The sequence below is a fragment of the Vulpes vulpes genome, chromosome 6 (assembly GCF_048418805.1).
Source record: "Vulpes vulpes isolate BD-2025 chromosome 6, VulVul3, whole genome shotgun sequence".
NCBI classification, from domain to species: Eukaryota; Metazoa; Chordata; class Mammalia; order Carnivora; family Canidae; genus Vulpes; species Vulpes vulpes.
In genome coordinates, this window is record NC_132785.1 from 133,462,649 (window position 1) to 133,480,722 (window position 18,074).

At 42.6% G+C, this 18,074-nt stretch overlaps 1 gene segment (V, D, J or C); it reads right to left on the minus strand.

Moving 5' to 3' along the window:
* Positions 1 to 15,940: 15,940 nt before the first annotated feature.
* LOC112912485 (immunoglobulin heavy variable 3-74-like) lies at positions 15,941 to 16,469 on the minus strand. The segment is given in 2 exon segments: positions 15,941 to 16,272; positions 16,376 to 16,469. Coding segments are annotated over 2 exon segments (378 nt in total).
* Between the last annotated feature and the right edge of the window lie 1,605 nt (positions 16,470 to 18,074).

Here is an 18,074-nt window from a genome sequence, read left to right on the forward strand (position 1 = left end):
TCAATTTTAACCCACATGTTACCACAGTGGAGTCATGATGGTTTTGGTTAATTAATATCTGCTCCCAGTTGGTGATAAAAAGTTTAAAACAAACATATTCAATCACATTACCCCATATCCCAAAGTTTATGAACTTTTGAGGAATAATTTCTCTCTTTCTAACAAAATTAGATGAAAATATCAAAATCATACAGACATTTTAAAAAAGATTTAACATATATATTATGGTAGATTTTCTGTCAGTTCTTTAAAATGCCCATTCTTCTTTAGACGTGATGAGCACTGGGGGATATGCTTTATGTTGGCAAATTGACTCAAATAGAAAATATATAAAAATATATTTTAAAATAGTGTCAAGGAAAACGCAGCTGAGCACAGACTCAATGGTGAGTTGTGTTTTATCCTGATCGCTGAGTGGGTCACCTATTGTTCCTGGGGCTGGGGCTCCTCTACCAGATGCAAGGTTAGGTCTCGGATGTTTTATTAAATAGAAGGTGGCCCCTATATACATGTCCTCTCAGGATATACTCAGCTTGGGATCATTTCTCTCAAGTTGTTGTGACCAGAGAAGATATGACTGCCTTTGTGTGTTCATATTTACTTCTTTGAAAAACTATGTTTTTTTATTAGGTAATATTTCAGACTTCAGAATTGTGTCCACGTGGTACTTTGTAATTGTATTTGCATATAACTCTTGGTTTGTGGGTGTCATGTTTCCCCATAGAGTGATGTGAACCTAGCCGTTAAATTGTAGAGGGTTTCTAAGGTATCCTTGTGCACATTTTCAGGTGAGTCTAACTCCAGATTCTTGGCCTGTGCTCCTCTCCACAGGACTTACTGCCCTCTGAAACACCTGAATGACAGAATGTCAGGATTCCTTAGAATAGTGGACCCCACATGTATTGGGGATCGCATGATTTTGCAAAATTTAGAATTTAGCTGAATTTTAGAGGGTTTCAGGTAGTGCAGTTCTATTTGTAAGTCTCTAACAACACAGTCACTGCTTTCCACTGCAGTTAACTCTGTGACCTTCTGTAATCGCTTTGATGAGCTTACCTGACGCAGAATGAGCTCATTCAAGCAGAGTTTGGGATATAATAAACTGGTGTCAGAATGAACATTTTCCATTGTATAGCCTATATTTCTATTTTTCTAATCATTCCTAAACTAACAGTGTAGTACTGCCTTTCCACTCTAAGTTTTTCATGAATTCCTTTTACATTCAAATACTATATTCCATCTAAGAGAAGAAAAATATCTACCATGAACCTCTTCTTTGGATTTATCTGGGTTTTTAAAAAAAATTTAAATTATTTATTGGAGTTCAATTTGCCAACATATATCATAACACCCAGTGCTCATTCCATGAAGTGCCCCCATCAGTGCTTGGTGCCCAGTAACTCCCACACCCACCCACCTCCCTTTCCAGCACCCCTTGTTAATTTCCCAGAGTTAGGAGTCTCTCATGTTCTGTCTCCCTTTGTGATATTTCCCATTCACTTCTCTCCTTTCCCCTTATTCCCTTTCACTATTTTTTACATTCCCCAAATGAATAATACCATGTAATGTTGGTCCTTCTCCAATTGACTTATTTCACTCAGCATAATAGTCTCCAGTTCCATTCATGTCGACAGTAATTTGACAGTGTGGCAGGATACAAAATCAATGCCCACAAGTCAGTGGCATTTCTATACACTAACAATGAGACTGAAGAAAGAGAAATTAAGGAGTTAATCCCATTTACGATTGCAACAAAACGCATAAGATACCTAGGAATAAACTTAACCAAAGAGGTAAAGGATCTATACACTCAAAACTACAGAACAGTTCTGGAAGAAATTGAGGAAGACACAAAGAAATGGAAAAGTAGTCCATGCTCATGGAATGGAAGAATTAATACTGTGAAAATGTCAATGTTACCCAGGGCAATTTTCACATTTAATGCAATCCCTGTCAAAATACCATGTACATTCTTCAGAGAGTTGGAACAAATTATCTTAAGATTTGTGTGTAATCAGAAAAGACCCAGAATATCCAGGGGAATTTTAAAAAAGAAATCCATAGCTGGGGGCATCACATCACATGCCAGATTTCAGGTGTAGTACTACAAAGCTATGGTCATCGAGACAGTGTGGTCCTGGCACAAAAACAGACACATAGATCAATGGAACAAAATAGAGAATCCAGAAGTGGACCCTCAACTTTATGTCAAGTAATATTCAACAAAGCAGGAAAGACTATCCACTGGAAGAAAGACAGTCTCTTCAATAAATGGTGCTGGGAAAATTGGACATCCACATGCAGAAGAACGAAACAAGACCATTCTCTTGCACCATACACAAAGATAAACTCAAAATGGATGAAAGATCTAAATGTGAGACAAGATTCCATCAAAATCCTAGAGGAGAACACAGGCAAAACCCTTTTTGAACTTGGCCACAGTAAATTCTTGCAAGATACATCCATGAAGGCAAGAGAAACAAAAGCAAAAATGAAGTATTCGGACTTCATCAAGATAAGAAGCTTCTGCAAAGCAAAAGAATGAATCAACCAAACTAAAAGACAACCTACAGAATGAGAGAAGATATTTGCAAATGACGTATCAGATCAAGGACTAGTATCCAAGATTTATCAGGTATTTTTGATAGCAAATGTGGCAGGAGATTTCAGTTTCAATTCAATTTCAATTTGTGCCTCTGATCAACCATAATTTTGGTTCTCTTAGATCAGTTCCCCTGACCCTGCAGGCTGCATACAGGACTTCTGCCTCCAAATGTAGTGAATTCAATCTTTGTTTTTTTTTAATATTTTATTTATTCATGAGAGACACACACAGAGAGAAAGAGAGAGAGAGAGAGAGAGAGAGAGAGAGATTCAGAGACATAGGCAGAGGGATAAGCAGGCTCCATGCAGGGAAACTGATGTGGGACTTGATCCCTGATCTCCAGGCTCAGGCCATGGGCTGAAGGCGGCACTAAACCACTGATCTACCCGGGAACCCTCCTTTCCATCTTTGAATGGATCATATCCATCAGGAAGACCGCAAGAAGAGCTCACCGCTCAAATGGCACCTGTGTCCACTGCACAGAGACATGGAGTCCTGCCAAAAATATTCCTGCAGTTATAGTCCTTTGAGCATTTGTGCCCTCTTTGAAGCCCCAGTCTCACTGCTAGGATTTGCATTGCTCCCTATGTCACTTGTTGGATGACCTTATGTGTATAGACCACATTTGTCTGTAAGTACTTACTGAAACATAATATAATATTTGTACAATACTCAATAGGCCTTTACAAACACAAATGAGTCCATAGGATCCGGAATCAGAGTAGGGGCGAAAATAAGTTTACGATATTCTGAGACAAAACACCAGAGTTCAAGGTTCACTTTCAGCATATAAATCAGAAAGAGTTCACCACACCGTCTTCAGTATAAGAAAATATGGGAGGAAGAAGTTAACATGTCAGAAGGGTAGTGGGACCCATGGCTTTTCAAATCCCTGGAACAGCTTGATAGTTATTGAATCATTTTGAACATCCATGATATAGATCAGAGTTGAAAAAACAACAACAACAAGACTCCTAATAGAATACTGAGCAGGTATTTGAGTTTTGGAGCTATGTGGTGTTGACACTAGGGAGATACAACCATGGGGATGACAGCAGGAGGGAGGTTGCTTGCAGTACTACTGTCAAGGATTTCAAGGACAAGAGAGGAACATATAAACTTGTAGAATTCTATTCCTGCGGGGGACAAACTTGGCATGATGGTGCTCAAAGAGAAAAATGGGAAAATTTCCTGGATTTAAGGATCCCCTGAGTGCCAAGAAGAAAAAGTGGCACAGGGATCCCTGGGTGGTGCAGCGGTTTGGCGCCTGCCTTTGGCCCAGAGTGCGATCCTGGAGATCTGGGATCGAATCCCACGTTGGGCTCCCGGTGCATGGAGCCTGCTTCTCCCTCTGCCTGTGTCTCCACCTCTCTCTCTCTCTGTGTGTGTGACTATCATGAATAAAATTTTTAAAAAATTTTAAAAAAAGGGGATCCCTGGGTGGCGCAGCGGTTTGGCGCCTGCCTTTGGCCCAGGGCGCGATCCTGGAGACCCGGGATTGAATCCCACATCGGGCTCCCAGTGCATGGAGCCTGCTTCTCCCTCTGCCTGTGTCTCTGCCTCTCTCTCTCTCTCTGTGACTATAATACATAAATAAATAAATAAATAAATAAATAAATAAATAAATAAATAAGAAAAAGTGGCACAATGTGATGGATGGTTAAGGACAGGAAACCGAACATGTGTTAACATTGGCTCTGAGCGCAGGTGTTGTGCTTTGTTTCCATAAACTGAATGCTGTGTGGTCCTTTGACCTCTATTCTGAGACAAGCAGGCAGAAAGTAGACCCTCTCTCATGACAGCCTCTCAGAGGACCAGCCCAGGTCCACATTACAGGAGCCTTTCATATTGACGTTTAGAGACCCATCCATGTGCCTGAGATAAACCAGCTCAGAGACAGGTATGGTGAACAAGGAATTCAGATGTAAACTGAGGACAGAAAGGGCCTGATGGCCCTTATGAGGGCTCCCTGAAGACCCGGGGGTGCGAACATTCAATCTCAGGCTAGAGGTAGGAGACCATGTTCATAACGGCTCTCCAATACAGCCAGGAAGAGAGTCACAAAACCCCAAAACAGTCAACAAGGTGGAGTGTGAGCATCTACAGAGGAAACAGCACCAACAGCAAATCATAACAATCCATTTCCAACTGCACTGTGCATTTAGACATGCATGTAAGCCTAGCTCAGGTAGAGGGCTGCACACTGCAAGAGGAACTGTGTGCTCCATCCCATGATCCATCCTCTCATATCTATTTTCTGAGTGTTCCTGTCTTGGGACAGCTGCTATTTGTATAAATGTTGATGAAACCTTGAAAACCGATCTAGGGGCAAGATGGCGGAAGAGTAGGGTCCCCAAATCACCTGTCCCCAACAAATTACCTAGAAAACCTTCAAATCATCCTGAAAATCTACAAATTCAGCCTGAGATTTAAAGACAGACCAAAAATAAATAAATAAATAAATAAAGACAGACCAGCTGGAAGGCTACAGTGAGAAGAGTTCGCGCTTCTATCAAGGTAGGAAGACGGGGGGAAAAAGAAATAAAGAAACAAAAGGCATCCGAGGGGGAGGGGCCCCGCGAGGAGCCGGGCTGAGGCCAGAGCGAGTGTCCCCAGGACAGGAGAGCCCCCTCCCGGAGAAGCAGGAGCTGCACCAACCTTCCCGGGCAGAAAGGCGCCTGCAGGGAGTTAGAGCCAGACTCAGGAGGGCGGGGATGCCCTCGGGCTCCCGGGGACACTAACAGGCACCTGAGATGCTCGCAGGAGAGTGCGCGGAGCTCCCTAAGGGCTGCAGCACGCACGGCGGGACTCTGAGGGGCTCGGTGGCGGCTCCGCGGAGGGGGCTGCGCGGCTCCAGGAGCAGCTCAGCGGCGGCGACTCGGGCGGATGAAGAAGCTCCGCGCGGAGGGGGCTGCGCGGCTCCGGGAGCAGCTCGGAGGGCCTCGGGCAGCGGCTCCGAGGAGGGGGCTGCACCGCCGGGAGCGCGAATCCAACAGCACAGGCCCTGGAGCACAGGGCGCCGGGACACAGCCCAGGATCCAGCCTCCCCCCGGGATAGGCAGAGACGAGGAGGGCCCAGGACAGCAAGGACGCTCCTGCCCAGAGCTGAGCAGATCAGCGCCCCGCCCCGGAGCCCCCAGGCCCTGCAGACGGAGAGCCCCGGAGTTACTGCGGGGGCCAAATCCAGGTTCACAGAGCTGCCCCCGCCACTGTGGCTTCCTCCCGGGGCCTCACGGGGTGAACAAACCCCACTGAGCCCTGCACGAGGCAGGGGCAGAGCAGCTCCCCCAAGTGCTAACACCTGAGAATCAGCACAGCAGGCCCCTCCCCCAGAAGACCAGCGAGACGGACCAGTTCTACGGGAAGTCAAGGGACTTAAACTATACAGAATCAGAAGATACTCCCCCGTGTTTTGTTTTTGTTTTCGTTTTCGTTTTGTTTTGTGTTTTTTTTTTCTACTTGATTTCTGATTGCTTCCCCCATTCCACACCCCCTTTTTTTCTCCTTTTTTTCTTTTTCTTTCTCTTTTTCTTTCTCTTTTTCTTCTTTTTCCCCCCTTTTTTCTTCTTTCTCTTTTTTCTTTTTGTCTTTTCTTTCCTTCTCTCTCTTTTTCTCCTTTACCCAATACAACATGTTTTTGGCCACTCTGCACTGAGCAAAATGACTAGAAGGAAAACCTCACCTCAAAAAAAAGAATCAGAAACAGCCCTCTCTCCCACAGAGTTACAAAATATGGATTACAATTCAATCTCAGAAAGCCAATTCAGAAGCAATATTACACAGCTACTGCTGGCTCTAGAAAGAACCATAAAGGACTCAAGAGACTTCAGAATTTAGATCCAATCAGGCAGAAATTAAAAATCAATTAAATGAGATGCAATCCAAGCTAGAAGTCCTAATGACGAGGCTTAACGAGGTGGAAGAACGAGTGAGTGACATAGAAGACAAGTTGATGGCAAAGAGAGAAACTGAGGAAAAAAGAGACAGGCAATTAAAAGACCATGAGACTAGATTAAGGGAGATAAATGACAGCCTGAGGAAGAAAAACCTACGTTTAATTGGCGTTCCCGAGGGCGCTGAAAGGGACAGAGGGCCAGAATATGTATTTGAACAAATCCTAGCTGAAAACTTTCCTAATTTGGGAAGGGAAACAGGCATTCAGATCCAGGAAATAGAGAGATCCCCCCCTAAAATCAACAAAAACAGTTCAACACCTTGACATTTAATAGTGAAGCTTGCAAATTCCAAAAATAAGAAGATCCTTAAAGCAGCAAGAGAAAAAAGTCCCTGACTTTAAAGGGGAGGAATATTAGGGTAACAGCAGACCTCTCCACAGAGACCTGGCAGGCCAGAAAGGGCTGGTAGGATGTATTCAGGGTCCTAAATGAGAAGAACATGCAACGAAGAATACTTTATCCAGCAAGGCTCTCATTCAAAATGGAAGGAGAGATAAAGAGCTTCCAAGACAGGCAGGAACTGAAAGAATATGTGACCTCCAAACCAGCTCTGCAAGAAATTTTAAGGGGGAATCTTAAAATTCCCCTTTAAGAAGAAGTTCAGTGGAACAATCCACAAAAACAAGGACTGAATAAATATCATGGTGACACTAAACTCATATCTGTCAATAGTAACTCTGAACGTGAACGGGCTTAATGACCCCATCAAAAGGCGCAGGGTTTCAGACTGGATAAAAAAGCAGGACCCATCTATTTGCTGTCTACCAGAGACTCATTTTAGACAGAAGGGCACCTACAACCTGAAAATAAAAGGTTGGAGAACAATTTACCATTCAAATGGTCCTCAAAAGAAAGCAGGGGTAGCCATCCTTATATCAGATAAATTAAAATTTACCCCGAAGACTATAGTGAGAGATGCAGAGGGACACTATCTCATACTCAAAGGATCTAACCAACAAGAGGACTTAACATTCCTCAATATATATGCCCCGAATATGGGAGCTGCCAAATATTTAAACCAATTAATAACCAAACTCAAGAAATACTTTGATAATAATACACTTATACTTGGTGACTTCAATCTAGCTCTTTCTACCCTCGATAGGTCTTCTAAGCACAACATCTCCAAAGAAACGAGAGCTTTAAATGATACACTGGACCAGATGGATTTCACAGATATCTACAGAACTTTACATCCAAACTCAACTGAATACACATTCTTCTCAAGTGCACATGGAACTTTCTCCAGAATAGACCACATACTGGGTCACAAATCGGGTCTGAACCGATACCAAAAGATCGGGATAGTCCCCTGTATATTCTCCGACCATAATGCCTTGAAACTAGAACTTAACCACAACAAGAAGTTTGGAAGGACCTCAATCACGTGGAGGTTAAGGACCATCCTGCGAAAAGAGGAAAAGTTCAATCAGGAAATTAAGGAAGAATTAGAAAGATTCATGGAAACTAATGAGAATGAAGATACAACCATTCAAAATCTTTGGGATGCAGCAAAAGCAGTCCTGAGGGGGAAATACATCGCAATACAAGCATCCATTCAAAAACTGGAAAGAACTCAAATTCAAAAGCTCACCTTACACATAAAGGAACTAGAGACAAAGCAACAAGTAGACCCCACCCCCAGCAGAAGAAGACAGTTAATTAAAATTCGAGCAGAACTCAATGATATCGAGACCAAAAGAACTGTGGAACAGATCAACAGAACCAGGAGTTGGTTCTTTGAAAGAATTAATAAGATAGATAAACCATTTGCCAACCTTATTAAAAAGAAGAGAGAGAAGACTCAAATTAATAAAATCATGAATGAGAAAGGAGAGATCACTACCAACACCAAGGAAATCCAAACGATTTTAAAAACATATTATGAACAGCTGTACACCAATAAATTAGGAAATCTAGAAGAAATGGACGCATTCCTGGAAAGCCACAAACTGCCAAAACTGGAGCAGGAAGAAATAGAAAACCTGAACAGGCCAATAACCAGGGAGGAAATTGAAGCAGTCATCAAAAACCTCCCAAGACACAAGAGTCCAGGGCCAGATGGCTTCCCAGGGGAATTCTATCAAACGTTTAAAGAAGACATCATACCTATTCTACTAAAGCTGTTTGGAAAGATAGAAAGAGATGGAGTACTTCCAAATTCGTTCCATGAGGCCAGCATCACCTTAATTCCGAAACCAGACAAAGACCCCACCAAAAAGGAGAACGACAGACCAATATCCCTGATGAACATGGATGCAAAAATTCTCAACAAGATACTAGCCAATAGGATCCAACAACACATTAAGGGATCCCTGGGTGGCGCAGCGGTTTGGCGCCTGCCTTTGGCCCAGGGCGCGATCCTGGAGACCCGGGATCGAATCCCACATCAGGCTCCCGGTGCATGGAGCCTGCTTCTCCCTCCGCCTGTGTCTCTGCCTCTCTCTCTCTCTCTCTGTGACCATCATAAATAAATAAAAAATTTAAAAAAAAAAGAAAGAAAATTATTCACCATGACCAAGTAGGATTTATCCCTGGGACACAATGCTGGTTCAACACTCGTAAAACCATCAATGTGATTCATCATATCAGCAAGAGAAAAACCAAGAACCATATGATCCTCTCATTAGATGCAGAGAAAGCATTTTACGAAATACAGCATCCATTCCTGATCAAAACCCTTCAGAGTGTTGGGATAGAGGGAACTTTCCTCGACATCTTAAAAGCCATCTACAAAAAGCCCACAGCAAATATCATTCTCAATGGGGAAGCACTGGGAGCCTTTCCCCTAAGATCAGGAACAAGACAGGGATGTCCACTCTCACCACTGTTATTCAACATAGTACTGGAAGTCCTTGCCTCAGCAATCAGGCAACAAAAAGACATTAAAGGCATCCAAATTGGCAAAGAAGAAGTCAAACTCTCCCTCTTCACCGATGACATGATACTCTACATAGAAAACCCAAAAGCCTCCACCCCAAGATTGCTAGAACTAATACAGCAATTTGGTAGCGTGGCAGGATACAAAATCAATGCCCAGAAATCAATGGCATTTCTATACACTAACAATGAGACTGAAGAAAGAGAAATTAAGGAGTCAATCCCATTTACAATTGCACCCAAAAGCGTAAGATACCTAGGAATAAACCTAACCAAAGAGGTAAAGGATCTATACCCTAAAAACTATAGAACACTTCTGAAAGAAATTGAGGAAGACACAAAGAGATGGAAAGATATTCCATGCTCATGGATTGGCAGAATTAATATTGTGAAAATGTCAATGTTACCCCGGGCAATTTACACGTTTAATGCAATCCCTATCAAAATACCATGGACTTTCTTCAGAGAGTTAGAACAAATTATTTTACGATTTCTGTGGAATCAGAAAAGACCCCGAATAGCCAGGGGAATTTTAAAAAAGAAAACCATAGCTGGGGGCATCACAATGCCAGATTTCAGGTTGTACTACAAAGCTTTGGTCATCAAGACAGTGTGGTACTGGCACAAAAACAGACACATAGATCAATGGAACAGAATAGAGAACCCAGAAGTGGACCTTGAACTTTATGGTCAACTAATATTCGATAAATGAGGAAAGACTATCCATTGGAAGAAAGACAGTCTCTTCAATAATGATGTTGGGAAAATTGGACATCCACATGCAGAAGAATGAAACTGGACCACTCTCTTTCACCATCCACAAAGATAAACTCAAAATGGATGAGAGATCTAAATGTGAGACAAGATTCCATCAAAATCCTAGAAGAGAACACAGGCAACACCCTTTTTGAACTCGGCCACAGTAACTTCTTGCAAGATACATCCACAAAGGCAAAAGAAACAAAAGCAAAAATGAACTATTGGGACTTCATCAAGATAAGAAGCTTTTGCACAGCAAAGGATACAGTCAACAAAACTAAAAGACAACCTACAGAATGGGAGAAGATATTTGCAAATGACATATCAGATAAAGGGCTAGTTTCCAAAATCTATAAAGAACTTATTAAACTCAACACCAAAGAAACAAACAATCCAATCATGAAATGGGCAAAAGACATGAAGAGAAATCTCACAGAGGAAGACATGGACATGGCCAACAAGCACATGAGAAAATGCTCTGCATCACTTGCCATCAGGGAAATACAAATCAAAACCACAATGAGATACCACCTCACACCAGTGAGAATGGGGAAAATTAACAAGGCAGGAAATGACAAATTCTGGAGAGGATGCGGAGAAAAGGGAACCCTCTTACACTGTTGGTGGGAATGTGAACTGGTGCAGCCACTCTGGACAAGTGTGTGGAGGTTCCTCAAAGAGTTAAAAATAGACCTGCCCTATGACCCAGCAATTTCACTGCTGGGGATTTACCCCAAAGATTCAGATGCAATGAAACGCCGAGACACCCTCACCCCGATGTTTCTAGCAGCAATGGCCACAATAGCCAAACTGTGGAAGGAGCCTCGGTGTCCATCAAAAGATGAATGGATAAAGAAGATGTGGTTTATGTATACAATGGAATATTACTCAGCCATTAGAAACGACAAATACCCACTATTTGCTTCAACGTGAATGGAACTGGAGGGTATTATGCTCAGTGAAATAAGTCAATCGGAGGACAAACAGTGTATGTTGTCATTCATTTGGGGAATATAAATAATAGTGAAAGGGAATATAAAGGAAGGGAAAAGAAATGTTGGGAAATATCAGGAAGGGAGACAGAACATAAAGACTCCTAACTCTGGGAAACGAACTAGGGGTGGTGGAAGGGGAGGAGGGCTGGGGGTGGAGGGGAATGGGTGACGGGCACTGAGGCGGACACTTGACGGGATGAGCACTGGGTGTTTTTCTGTGTGTTGGTAAATTGAACACCAATAAAAATTAATTTAAAAGAAAAAGAAAACCTTGAAAGCCAACCAACGCCCTGCTTCTGGGCATTCAGAGCTCTCCCCCAGGCTTGCTGACCTTGAGTGGACTTACCTTCCCTGAAATAAGTTCACTGTCATGTAAGTTCACAAGTAGACTATGGAATAAGATGGTAGAGCTGTTAGATATTGACATAACTAGGTCATGTTACCTGGTTGTTCCAAATTCCATGACAAAAATGATTGCATTTAAATAAAATAATAAAGGCTAAATAAGTCATGTAGGTCCCTTGAGGGTTTCTATGAGCAAATCTTAAAAGGAACTGATGTCATGTCCAGAAGGAGACTCACAGATGCAGGTGGGTTTGAAATGAGGACACAGGGCACCAAATGTTCATCCAGTGACAAGGGACACACCTAACAGCCATCAGTACAACACAACACTGTCAGATGATGGTGAGACACAAACCCCACTGGAATACTATGAAAATCCTTTACACTTTCTGAGTCATCACATCCTCATCTTCAGGAAACATTATAAAAGTACATCCTTTAACCTGACGTTCCAAAGCGTCTGAGTATCTCTGACTCTCTTGTATCATTGTTCTCCTTCTCTGTGTCCACTGTGACTTTTTGACAGATACCTATGGTTTGTAACAGATTAGTCCTAGTTCCAGTGAGAAATGCAACCTTCACTGGATGAGGGAGGTTACCTGATACTTCTCACAACAAATAGAGCAGGGCCATGCCAGAGCATCAATGTGTCCCTAATATCTCTGTGTGTGCCATAAAAATCTTAGGATTATATGTTCATACTCTGTGAAAAATGTCCAGGATGCTTTCACAAGGATTGCTTTGAATATGTAGAAGGTTCTGGGCAGCATAGAGATTTTCACAGTATTTATTTTTGTTTTTGTTTTAAAGATTAATTTATTTATTCAGGAGAGTCACAGAGACAGAGGCAAAGACATAGGCAGAGGGAGAAGCAGGCACCCTCCCAAAAGCTCCATACAGGACACCATCCCAGGACCCCAGGATCACAACCTGAGCCAATTGCAGACACTCAAACTCTGAGCAACACAGTTATCCTGACAATATTCATAGTTCTAATCTGTAAGCATGGAATGTTTTTCATCTCTTTGTGTCTTCTTCAATTTCTTTCCTAAGTTGCCAAACAGGTAGAAATAATTTGGGGGAAAAAAACAGAAACAAAACTACAGCTGGAGGGCATCACAATGTTTGTGGACAAGCTCTATTATAAAGTCTTTATCATCAAGATAGCCTCGTAGTGACCAAAAACAACACATAGATCAATGGAACAGAGCAGAGAACTCAGAAATGGACTCTCAACTCTATGGGCAACTACTCCTCAAGAAGCAAGAAAAAAATATCTAATGAAAGAAAGTCTCATCAATAAATGGATCTGAAAAACATTGCATAAGAATGAAAGTGGACCATTCGGGTATCCCAAACACAAACATGCCAAAATGGATGAAATACTGAAATCTGAGAAAGTTATTCATCCAAATCCTAGTGGCAAATTCAGGAAGCAACTTTTTTCCTCAGCTGCAGTGACTGCTAGCAAGGCACCTCTCAAAAGGCACAGGAAACAAAGGGAAAAATAAACTATTAGGACTTCATCAACATAGAATCTGTACAACAATGCAACAGGCGACAAAATGAAAGGCAACCCACAGAATAGGACGAGATATTTCCTTAACAAAGTCAGCACCCAACAAAACAATCAATCCAGTCAAGAAATGGAGAGAATGCACAGCCACTTCTCCAAAGAAGTCCTACACATGGCCAACAGGCAGATGAGAAAACTGATCCACATGACTTGTCATCAGGGAAATACAAATGAAAACCACACTAAGATCCCACTTATACAACTCAGAATGGATAAAGTAACAAGGTCAGAAACAATAAATGTAAGGGAGGATATCAATAAAGTGGAACCCTCTTCAACTATTGGTGGGAATTAAGTCTTGTTGAGCCACTCCAGAAAACAGAATGGAATTTCCTGAAAAATAATAGGACCCAGTCATTGCACTACAGTGCATTTACCCCAAAGACACAGATTTATTGAAATGAAGGGACACTTGTACCTCAATGTTCACAGCAGCAAAGTCCACAACAGCCAAACAGTGGAAGGAGCCTCAGTGTCTATCGAAAGATGAATGGATAAAGAAGCTATAGTCTATGTATACAATGGCATATTACTCAGTCATCAGAAACAAAGATTACCCACCAATTGTTTCTACGTGGATGGACCTGGAGGGTATTATGCTGAGTGAAATTAGTCAATCGGAGAAGGACAAACATTATATGGTCTTATTCATTTGGGGAATATAAAAAAAATAGTGAAAGGGATTATAGGGGAATGGAAAGAAAATGAGCGGAAAATATCAGAGAGGGTGACAGAAGTTGAGATACTCCCAACTCTGGGAAATGAACAAGAGGTAGTGGATGGGGAGGTGGATGGGATGTGGGGGTGACTGGGTGACGGGCACTGAGGGGGGCCCTTGACGAGATGAGACTGGGTGTTATGGTATATGTTGGCAAATCGCACTCCAATAAACAATATACAAAAAAAGATGTGCTTTATATATACAATGGGATATTACATAGCTGTCAGACATAATGAATAATAAGAAAAAGTGTTTCCTTCAACATGGAGGGAACTGGAGGCATTATATTGAGAGAAATAAATCAATTACAGAAAGGTAATGATATGGTCTCATTCATATTGAAAGACACTATAAAGGAAGGAGTGAAACTTAGTGGGGTAAGACTAGAGAGGAAGACAAATGATGAAAGACACTTAACTCGGAAAAAAACTGAGGGCCACTGGAAGGGAAGAGGTGGGGAATGGGGTAACTGGGTGATGGGGGTTAAGGAGTTTACATGATGTGATGAACACTGAGGGTATAGTGAATATTGATAAATTCAATTTAAATAAAGAAAAAATGACTTTAGCCCAAGGCCCGTGCTGGAACATTGTACATGGACTGGGTGAATCAAACAACAGACACTCATTCTCACAGATCTGGAGTCTGGGTCATCTGAGGTCCAGGTGCAGGAAGCTGTGGTGTCTGGAGAGCATCCACATCCTACCCCGTCCTTTCCCCATCACCTTACATGGGGCCAGGGTGCAGGAACTTTCCCAGTCCAGGAGTATAAGGGCTTATCCGACAATGAGGATGCACCTCCTGACGTAACTGCAGCCCTAAGGCCCCACCTACTCCCCGCATCCCATGAGTATTAGGTTCCAACATGGGGATGGTTGAGGTCACACACAGTGAGCTGACATCAGCACCCAAAGGATTCACGAGTTATTCCCTGTAGGTCGAAGGTCCTCCAATCCAGCTCCTCACACTGAGGATCCTCATGGATTCAGTAGAAGCTTCTGGTCTCTGATCACATTGTGTACACATGACCTTCAGGGCCACTGGTGACCCTGGGGAGAGGACAGCTTCCATATGAGACCTTTAGGATCTTGGCCTATTTGTATTATTTTATGTTTCATGCTCCTTCCATACATACAAGATGGATACATCTTGTTTTCCTGTGATTCAGGCATTTTTCTACTTAGAATGACCATGTCTTTCTTTTGTCTTCCCAGTTTGAGGCTTGTTTAGTGAAATTATTCCTTACACCATGTCCATTCTTTATTGCCTGATAGCTCCCTGACATTCCATCCCCATTCATCTCCTCCACCCAAAGGATAAGAAATGAAACAATAACCCAGGAGTTACCTCTTTTGATACAGTTGGGACTCTGACTCCACACAAGCCCACCATGGAGCAGGACCCCGTCCCCACCACTGACCCACAACATACACCCAGAGCCAGTGTCCTTCCCTGGCACAATCCAGGAATTTATGACGTGATGAGAGACTTGCCTGGCTCCCAAAAAACATGAAGGTGAAAGTATAAAAGCTTATACTTTTATGACTGTGTGTGTGTGTGTTTGTGTGTGTGTGTGTGTGAGTGTGAGTGACCTCTGAGTCCACATCCCTACCATATCATGCTGGGAATCTCTCTCACTCCCCATACATTTTAACATTTTTGTAGAACGTCTCTTTATTGTTGTGCTGATCGGAGATTCCTCTATACCGTGATGTGCAAGAAGTATGTTAGCTTGGGGTCCTGTGATCCACAGTGAGTGCTAATAGGACTTGTGAATATGTTCAGATGATGTGAATTGAGTTATTTGTAATTGATTAATATTTCGGGTCAGGAAAAGTTAAGAACAAGGAACTGCAAGTGCTATACTTGAATTTCTAAGTCTCTAAGAAAGAGACTGAAGAGGTAAACACAAAATCAAGTGTTCAGAGAGAATCCCTGGGGGAAAGTGCTCCTTGGAGAGGAAGCCCAGACACTGACAGGAAACATGCACCTTCTCTGAACCTCCCTCTGCACCTGCTCCTGGGCCTTCAAGACAGAAGTGGTGAGGAGTGTGCACCCCCTGGTGGTCCCCATCCCCTTCTACAGGGAGGTTTGTGTCTGGGCTCACACTGAGGTCCCCTCATTGTGTCCCTTCACACAGTAATACACGGCCGTGTCCTCGGCTCTCAGGCTGTTCATCTGCAGATACAGAGTGTTCTTGGTGTTGTCTCTGGAAATGGTGAATCGGCCCTTCACAGCGTCTGCGTAGCTTGTGCTACTTCCATCACTGCTAATGTATCCGACCCACTGCAGCCCCTTCCCTGGAGCCTGGCGGACCCAGTTCATGTAGTTGCTACTGATGGTGAAACCAGAGGCCACACAGGAGAGTCTCAGGGACCCCTCAGGCTTCACCAGGTCTCCCCCAGACTCCACCAGCTGCACCTCACCCTGGGCACCTGCAGACACAAGAAATCCTGGTCAGAAAATTGTCCTACATCCCTTGTTTCTCTCACTCACCTCAACTCACAGACTGAACGTCCCTTGTTCTCCATGAATTACCTTTTAAAATAGCCACAAGGAAAACCCAGCTGAGCAAAGATTCCATGTTTAGTCTTCTGTGTTCTGTCCTTATCCCTGAACGGGGTCACCTGGGAATCCTGGGCCTGGGGCTTCTCTCCCAGCTGCAGGGCCAGGGTTGCGCTGGTTTAATCAGTGAGGGGAGGGTCCTATTTGCATGTCCTTTGAATATATAATCAGCACCAGACCTAGATTTGACTCTTCACAACTATTAACAAGGATTGCTTTGCATCTCTAGACCACTGTGTGTAATGTCTTCTGACATTATGAAGTGTTAAATCTATGAAAAAATTACCTTTGCATTTCTTTTTGAGTTTTTAAAAGTTTCTAATCAATGTAGGTTCTTTTAGTGTACAGTATTTTACCTTTTTCAGAATACTTAATCCTACATATTATATTCTTAACACCGGTGTCAATGTAATAAGGTTTATTGATTACCTTTTAAATACTTTATTGTTAGGGATGCTGGGGTGGCTCAGCAGTTGAGGTCTGCCTTCTGCGCTGGGAGTGAGCCTGGAGTCCAGAGATCCAGTCTCACATTGGACTCCCTGCATGGAGCCTGCTTCTCTCTCTGCCTGTGTCTCTCCCTCTCTCTATGTGTCTTTAATTAATAATTAAATACAACCTTTAAACTATAAATATTTTTTGTTAGTGTGTGGAAACCTACATATATTTTTTTATGTTTATTTTGTATCCTATAGATTTCCTGAAATTGTTCTTTAAGGATTTGATTTTGTAGCTTGTCTGGTTTGACCCTGCAACAGATCATATCATATGGATACAAAGTTGTTTTTCTGATTCTATTGATTTAATTATCGTTTATTCTTTGTTTCCTACATTTCCTGGATTGGAATTCCAGTCATTGCCCCAGTAAGGGTTTCCTTCTCTTCTATATGTTTATTTGTCTGGACTAATTACTGTGTAGATATATGACAGACCTAATTGGAGATGTATTTCGTGTTGCATATTCATGAGCTCCCATGAGAGAGAGAACACAAAACGCAGACAATGACCAAAGTAGGCAGCCCTTGTGCTTCTTACACAACAGGACGTTGGGTTTGTAGAGATATAAGACCAGGATTTGGGGTTTGGGTCATTGAATTAGGAACTGACAAGGGTTGTTTCTGCAGCCTTCTGGGTCCCACAGATGGTTCTAGTGAAGAGGATGGTTCACCCATCCCAGTAGGGAGAAGTTAATTTTCCCACGGGAGATTTATTTCTTTCCCTCAGGGTGACACAGGAGGTTCATCATCTCTGTCCACTGGATGATTCTCCTGTGATTTTATTCACAATAATCCAGGGAACCAGCTGACATATGGGGTGGCACAGTTTATTCTCCTTCAGAATAATATGTTGATACTCATGGTGGGAATGGCCCCCTGTGTGGTTCCTGAATTGACAGAAAGGCTTCAGGTTTTCACTTTTGAATGCAGTGTTGGTTGTGGGTTTTTCATAAAATGTGACTAATTCATGGAGGGAAACTCTTGTGCCTCGACTGTTAAGATGTTTTGAAGATAAAGTGTGTTAGATATTGTCAAGCGGTTTTAGGCATCATAGGAAAGAATCGTGTATATCCAATCCTTCACTCTGTTAATACAGGGGCCCCATTTATTATCTGGGCATGTTCAAGCATACTTGCACCCCAGGCATGATTTCCTCTAGGTTGCCCTGTGCGATCCTT